The sequence below is a fragment of the Lepisosteus platostomus genome, chromosome 11, assembly GCF_059453375.1.
Source record: "Lepisosteus platostomus isolate fLepPlt1 chromosome 11, fLepPlt1.hap1, whole genome shotgun sequence".
Taxonomy (NCBI): Eukaryota; Metazoa; Chordata; class Actinopteri; order Semionotiformes; family Lepisosteidae; genus Lepisosteus; species Lepisosteus platostomus.
Window position 1 is genome coordinate 20,731,707 of NC_142621.1, and position 7,854 is coordinate 20,739,560.

Here is a 7,854-nt window from a genome sequence, read left to right on the forward strand (position 1 = left end):
TTTATTAGTATGTGAGCAAACTGTTGATATTGAAATAGGAGCTAAATTGTCTTTAAAGTATGGAAATTTAATGGCAGATGAAAAATATTCTTGGGTTGGTTGCTCCTGAAAGTGTTTCGGGATTTGTGAGTGTATTTTCTATGTGTGAGAAGGCAAGGCTGCTCATTTCACAATGTTAAAGAACCACATAAGTAATGCAAAAAATCTTTTTTCTCCGTGTTTAATCCCAAAAGTTCAAAGATTAACCAAACCAGTTATCCTGTGTAAACGATGATCTGATTGATTGTCTCTGCACTGGCGGCCAGTGAACTCCTCGCTGTGTTCATCATAGTGCGTATTATCGAGTTTATGGTCTCCCGTCCACATTCTGTCTCACTGCTGCTCCAGCTTGGCTTGTTAACTGAAGGAAGACGGACACTACAGGTAAGGTAGGATCTCACTGCTGCTTTTCTTTGGGCAACCTAAAATCTTAAGTGTTGCTGCAAATATGTGGAATTTTTCAGTAAAGTTGTATAAGGTAACCAAAAGTCCTTTTTCAACAGAAACCCTACGTTCCTCAAAGATATTTTGCTTCTAGGACTAAACAATTATGCTATGGGGTCTCTGTGCTCTTCAAATCTTGAATTTTTAAAAGTGTTTATACAAAGCCACTCTTATATTTAATGAAAATATTTTTTAATGGCAGCATTCTAATTATCTTACGAAAGTTTGTTTTCTTATTTCAGTTTAACCTAACAGTTTCTTGAATCAGTGTTCATATTTTTAATCCTGGCTAAATATGTTGGTCATGCTTCAATTTATCAGCTGGGGCCCCTTAAATTGCCAGTTTAAAATTGTTCTGTTTCTGTTGTTGGCTTGTAGATCACTTTAATTGAAATTGAGATGTTCACACATAAAGTAAATTGTGGAATTCTAAACTGCATATCAATTTCTGATATTTTTTGTTTCACATATTTTGCATCAAAATATGATCTTTCATTGATTAACCTCAAATTACATGAACACTACAGGTAAGGTAGATCCTTTGATCTGATTCTGCTTTTCCTCTGCCAGCTTGGAAATAAGGTGTGGAACATTTCAGTGACGTTGGAATACACTGCACTGTGCAATCGCAGGCAACATTGGGCAATCCAACAATTTTTTGCACACCAGCAAATAACATGGACAGAAATCAATAGGTGTCTTTTACAAATATTTTCTATTGAGAAACAATGTCCAATAGCAATGCCCTTCATAGGTCTCTTTTGCCTTAATCATTGCTAAGGCCTCTGGGGAATTTTATCTAGAAACTCCTGGGTTTCTTCACTAGGGTGAAATTCCTAGTCTTGATCCATTCTGTTTTTAGCCCTTTTGTTTGAGTAACATCTGCTTCCTGATTTTCAATTCAAGTTGTGGACATTCGATCCAGTCTGGGGTGGCCAGTTGTAGAGATGAGTCATGGCTCTTGGAAACAATGATATGTGAGCTCTACAATGTCTAAGTAATGTCAAAGAATGCTCCAAAACAACAACAACAACAGCAAAAACAAGCATCACAAGCAAAGAATTCAGAACAACAGTGTTTCAGGAGATCAGAAACTTATTTTACATTGTTTGAAAGGGAGATTGCAGAGTGGATGAAAGATGTATTGAGTCCATTATACCTGCAGAAACAAGAGGTGTCTCTCAGATGGGAGTACTGTTAATTTACCACGCAAAGGTTGGGCCACACAACTCTACATAATGCTCTTAGACATCTATGTCAGTTTGTAGAGGGCATTTAGATGGTTTACCCCAATGATTTTGATATTACCTTCATCATTTTTCCCAACCTATTACTATTAACAGCACTGATGTTGCCGAATGAACCAGAGAGACAGTATGTTAAAACACTTTCAATAAAAGGTTGTAGCAAAGTGTTGAAATAGTTCTTTCTATGTTAAGGAATCTGAGTTTCCTATGGAAAACATTCAGTGTTGCCCTTTAGAAATGTTATAACTGGTATAAATACAAGTTGTATCTGGTGTGACAGCCTTTAGATAATGGGGTTTTGTCTACACTCACTGTGACTGTGTCAAGATGTTGCTGTACCTAGTCTTGATGGTGGTGACATGCATGAACATACAGTATAGACTATCTGCTTTAGTGACTGACCCAACCTGGGCCCTGACGTGCATTTTGCCCCCAGGATGAGGCTCTTGGCTGTCTTGGCTACGTGCCTGTGTGGCGTTCTGGCTGTGGATGATATCTGCACAGCAAAGCCCAAGGACCTTCCACTGGAGCCCATGTGCATCTACCGCAGCCAAGACACAGCAGGAGAGGAAGCTGCAGAACCAGACAAGATCCCAGAACTCACCAATCCCCGTGTGTGGGAGCTGTCAAAGGCCAACAGCCGCTTTGCCCTGGCCCTGTACAAAAACATGGCTGACTCCAAGTCAGCTACCAGCAATATCTTTATGTCCCCAATCAGCATCTCCACTGCCTTCGCAATGACCAAGCTGGGCGCCTGCAACAAGACGCTTGCGGAGATCATGCAGGTGTGTGTCTGAAATGGGGCATAAGCTCCTGCATCGGGGCTTCCAGACTCTCAGGATCTTATACACAGCAACTCCATCAGAGTTCGGTTCCTGCATTTTAATGGCAGAAGTACCTGTCAAGCTAAAAAAAAGAGAGGTGATGGCAAAAGTTAGTATGATGTGTAGAATTATATTGCCGTTCATTTACAAACATTTAGCAAGGTACGTTCTTGTGGTCATTTTGCAGCTTCCCACATTTTGTTCTTCCCCCATGTTTGTAACATGTCTTGCTGATGTTTGCTATGTTTTTAAAAAGACAAACAGACTTACACTGCAATGTTTTTTTTCTATTTAGAATAATGGTTTCTGTTAATTTGTCCATCAGGACAAAAGAGGATTCTGTTTGAACCCAAATGGAGCATTGCCTCCTGTGAGATTTTAACATGCTTTCTTGTTTTCTCAAAAATAGTTAATGAGTTCCAATTGATTGATTGCATAGAACCCTAATGTTCTAGACCTAGTATGAAAATAGCTATTTTTACACATGCATAGCCATTTGGAGTTTTATATTTACATTTGTTCAGTGCTTTTTGAATCTCTGTTCCCTGCTATCATTAAGGGAATACCATTACCCATGCTGTGTGTACCTTTCTCCAGCTTTGTGGTTCAAACTCACTCCAGCTCTGTTCTTGCAGGTGTTCCAGTTTGACTCCATCAAGGAGAAGACCTCTGACCAGGTGCACTTCTTCTTTGCCAAGCTTAACTGCAGACTGTACCGTAAAGCCGACACGACTGCCGAACTGGTCTCTGCCAACCGACTCTTTGGGGAAAAATCTTTGGCCTTTAATCAGACCTACCAGAACATCAGTGAAGTGGTCTATGGTGCCAAACTCATGCCCCTCAATTTCAAAGTAAGTTATGTCTCTCACAGCACTGAGCTTACCTGTATCCCCTTCGATTGAAAAAAAAAAACTACTTCAATTGATGAGTTTTAATCTTCTGCACTCTACATATAAATGGTACAATTTATATATTTTTTATACCTAAAGATGGGTTAAAAAAACTGGTTGAGGAAATAGAGAATGCTCTTCTTTCAGGCCCAAGTCATCTTGAGTGTCATAAGGGCATAGAGCCAGCAAATACATTGAAATTAAAATGTGTGTTGTTTCTATTGGTTGAAAAATCCAAATAACCAAATTTCTTAATATTGTTGTAGCATTTCTCAAAAATAAATATTTTAACAACAAAAGTGCCAGCCCCACAGCATCCTTCTGCACTGGGTCTCTGCTCCTTGTTCTGCACTGGTGTTCCTAACCAACACCTCCATTTCAGATGCTAAAACAGCAAACAATTACCAGTTTATTAATGAACTGCAGTCATTTATACAGATATATGCTTGTTTGCATGTCTTAAAAGCAATAAATCCAATACAGTCTCCGTGTTAACTTCTAGGAGAAACCTGAATTGTCCCGGAAGACCATCAATGACTGGGTTTCCAACAAAACTGAGAACAGGATCACAGATGTTATTCCTGAGGGGGTTCTGAATGAAAACACAGTTCTTGTGCTCGTCAATACCATCTACTTCAAGGTGAGATGAAGTGCAAGCTATAGTGATAGATTTGCAGATGCGAGTGAGCAATATGTTCTTTGGGTCAGATAATTGTCTTGACTTTTATTCTTTACTGTTGTTCCATTCCTTACTAACTGTATCAGTCTTGCTTTGCTTCTACACATGACTTCAGCTTCTTCAAGGATGACAGGTTTAATGTAATAAATGACGTCATGTGGGCTGCACAGCTTTTGGGACCTGGTGGTGATCTCTTTGAGCCCTATACTGCAGTTCAAGGTCACCATGGTCCTTGAATAAGCTGTCTTCTGATAATGGAAGGATATTACCACATTTTCTTTCTCTTTTTTCACATCACACCAGGACCTGCACTCTGTTGTGTCCAGCTCTTCCCGAGTTCTTGTCTATTTACTTTTTTTTCTTCTCCTTCTGTTCTCATTTCTTTTGCTTTTGTGTTTTGTCTTCTTCCCTTCCTGGCAGGGGCAATGGATGAACAAGTTTGAAAAGGAAAGCGTCTTCAAGGCCGACTTCCACAAGACCGATAAGGAATCCTGCTCTGTGTCAATGATGTACCAGGAGAATAAGTTCCGCTATGGAAAGTTCCAGAAAGACAAGGTCAAAGTGCTGGAGCTGCCCTATAAGGGCAACGCAATCACAATGGTGCTCATCCTCCCCATGACGGGCACCTCCCTGGCTGAGGTGGAGAAGGATCTTAGTCTGAAGAGGCTCATGGGTTGGCTGGACACCATGACAGAGATCACAGTGGCCACACAGATCCCTCGCTTCCGCATCGAGGACAGCTTCAGTCTGAAGGAGAAGCTCCAGAAAATGGGCCTGGTTGACCTGTTTGACAGTAACAAGGCCAGCTTACCAGGTATGGTGGCTATGAGAATATCCCACGTCTAAGTCAAATGAGGTTGGATCACCAGGGGTCCATGATTACCTGCAGAATATCCCTGAGATCCTCGAATACATATTCAACACGTATTGAAAAACAAAATGCATTTTTTACAAGTCATTCTGAACCTTAGTCTTTTTAAACTGTATCTGTTAAGCAAGTCAATTACATATCTATACTGAAAGACATAAAAATGCATCAAATAGGTGTTGGAACTAATAACAATTAGTTTGTTATATGATTGCCTTATACATTATATTTGTGTCTTTATCTCATATGTTCTGTTTTTCAGGTATTCTTGAAAATGGAAGGGATGAACTGTTCATCTCAGAAGCTTTCCATAAAGCCTTCTTAGAAGTAAGTAAACTAGGATTTTTTCTTAAGACACTCTAGTAACAGATAACATAAACTTCTGTAATTTTATTTTAATATGAAGTCTTCATTTCACCAAATGCTAAGTGAATGACCTCCAAAAGATTCAAGCAAATTTGCCAGCTGAGAACACCAAAGCTCATAAGCTATAGTCCAGTTTTGTTTCAAATTACTCAATTGCACCTATATCTGTACTAATTTGATTTAAAAGCTCATTGTTCCTTAATCACTAACCAACATTATTCACGTCAACATTCAGCATGGGTAATCACCAAAAAATGATAGAAATTCCCTTTAGAATTCTCAGTCAACCTCAAACCTAAAAAAATAAAACCCAGGCAGTTGATGTGGTATTATGAATTTGTATGGAAAATCTGCAACTGACTAATTTAAATTATATTAATGTAATTCATAGTTATATTCATGTTTATGTAATTGTGACTTTGATTTCAGTTTGTAGGTCTTGAATATTGTTGTAAGGATCATTCTTTTAGTGTTCTTATTAAGTAATGAGTTGAGATGAATATCTCAGACAAAAAAAGGGCTATTTGTTCAGTATGTGGTTACAAAATTTGGAATGACTTCTGATGGAGAATTACTTGAAGTGTTCCTTGATTACTGGGGCACTGATTAAGGTGCTGTGCTGTTCTGTGGCCTGACCTCAAGGAGGTGGTGTTTCTCTCTAGGTTTTGACCTCTAGGAGGTGCTGTGTCTCTCTGGGTTGTGACCACAAGAAAGTCCTGTTTCTCTCTGGGTTGTGACCTCAAGGAGGCGCTGTGTCTCTCTGGGTTGTGACCTCAAAGAGGCACTGTGTCTCTCTGGGCTGTGTCCTCTAGGAAGCCCTGTGCCTCTCTGGGTTGTGATCCTAACAGGCTGTTTCTGTGCTGCAGGTGAATGAGGAAGGCAGCGAGGCTGCAGCCAGCACAGTACTCATTGCCATGGGCCGTTCCATCAACCTGAACCGGGAGGTGTTCATTGCCAACAAGCCCTTCCTGCTGATGATCCGGGAGGCCTCCATCAATGCCATGATCTTCATGGGTCGTGTAGCAGACCCTTGCGGGAGCAGCGAATAAAACTCATAGCGGAGCCCTTGACCCCAGTCTATGGCTATTGCAAACAGTGACTGTATACCATCTGAAGTCCACACACAATCTTCAACTGTGGAGGGCTTTTCTGCCTGTTGTGTTGAAGTTTTGTTATCTTTTACACTCAAAAAGAGAGCCCACGCACCCCAGTTTTCTTAACCACATTGTGAATGTACCACATTGTGAATTAAAGTTTTACTGTTCCCAGATTTCTTTTATGTAGGTTAATATTTTATTACTATTTTGAATGTGATGGTAAAGGGATGTATTTCACATAGCTGTTCCTATGTGAAATTTTTACAGAAGACAAAAACCTCATTAGAAAATACTTCTAAACCCAAGAAATGCTGGCATCCTTCTGAAAAGACTGCAAGATCCTTTGGCCCCACATGGCTTTTGCACAGTATCTGTGTAGTCAGTCAATTACACAATGTCTAATAAAGTTTAATCTTTGTATTTTAAATCACATTTAATTGATCACAAATTGATCAGTCTTCAGGAAGTGATGATTTAACAGTGACCTTTAATACCTGCTGGATCGTGAGCTCTCCTGAACTAGTGTCAGGGATCCCTGCAACAGTGGGGTGACTTTCAGTAACTTTTGCCCTTGTGCACTTTTTGCTCTATTTCTGCACCAAATGAAATCCAGTTGCTTTGGATTAAATACATTCTTTACCACACCACAATCTCTTGCGAGTTTTCTCATTTGCCTATGTTTGGCACTTGTTTAAAGGTTTTGAGAATCCTAAACGATTAACCAGCGACTGTAGTCTGTTTGACAGGATACAATGTATGTGGAGATACTGTTATAAACCAGATAAAGCTACAGTGCAGCTCTAGACAATACCTGATACCACTGTTACCATGGATATGAGCTTAAACTCTAATGATATGTTTCTATATAATGATCTGAGAACTCTGCTTTTTCTTAGGGATGAAAAGGCCTTTTTTGCAGTATGGATAGGTCTATTGTTCCTTTCTGGCTCAAGTGGAGAAGCTGGATCCTGTTTTGGCCCTGGAGAGCTACAAGAAGACATCTGTTCTCTGTAACTGAGCTCTGTTCTCAGTGAATTAAATCCATGACTTAAAATAAGACTGGGGTTTTCCAGGTTAAGCGTAGGAGACAACTGTGTGACAGTCTGATCATTGGACGCTTAAACAGGGCAGTGCAAAGCTGTTCAGGAAGCTCTGGTATGGTGGCAGAAGTCCTTGTCACTATACTGCAGCCTGGGAACTTGTGAGTAAGGGAGGTGAGAGAGGCCTGTTTTAGTTCTTGGCAGTACTCTGGGCTTTATGGGCTAAAAGGCCTATCCTGTCAATGCACAAATAGTATTCACTATTGTCAAACGTGCAGCAGTGAATGGGCTGGACAGAAACTTCATAGTAGAGGAAGGAACAGAGGGCACTAATTTGTTAAATCATAAATCAAGTTTCAC

General features: G+C 40.0%; 1 protein-coding gene across 2 annotated transcripts; it reads left to right on the plus strand.

Moving 5' to 3' along the window:
- The first annotated feature begins 270 nt into the window (after positions 1 to 270).
- serpinc1 (serpin peptidase inhibitor, clade C (antithrombin), member 1) lies at positions 271 to 6,627 on the plus strand. Of its 2 annotated transcripts, none has more exons than XM_088598848.1 (7): positions 271 to 423; positions 2,167 to 2,515; positions 3,190 to 3,405; positions 3,947 to 4,084; positions 4,544 to 4,937; positions 5,254 to 5,318; positions 6,224 to 6,627. In XM_088598848.1, the coding sequence occupies exons 2-7, from the start codon at positions 2,168 to 2,170 to the stop codon at positions 6,404 to 6,406; spliced, it is 1,344 nt and encodes a 447-aa protein (XP_088454974.1). In that variant the 5' UTR covers positions 271 to 423; position 2,167; the 3' UTR covers positions 6,407 to 6,627. The 2 variants fall into 2 exon arrangements, with proteins under 2 accessions (XP_088454974.1, XP_088454973.1); XM_088598847.1 differs by having other exon boundaries at positions 272 to 428.
- Positions 6,628 to 7,854: the final 1,227 nt, after the last annotated feature.

Coding starts and splice junctions, on each gene's coding strand:
- serpinc1 (XM_088598847.1), top strand. CDS start 349: ATGGTCTCCCGTCCACATTCTGTCTCACTGCTGCTCCAGCTTGGCTTG. Junction 429..2,166: donor AGACGGACACTACAGGTAAG/GTAGGATCTCAC, acceptor TTTTGCCCCCAG/GATGAGGCTCTTGGCTGTCT. Junction 4,085..4,543: donor TCAATACCATCTACTTCAAG/GTGAGATGAAGT, acceptor CCTTCCTGGCAG/GGGCAATGGATGAACAAGTT.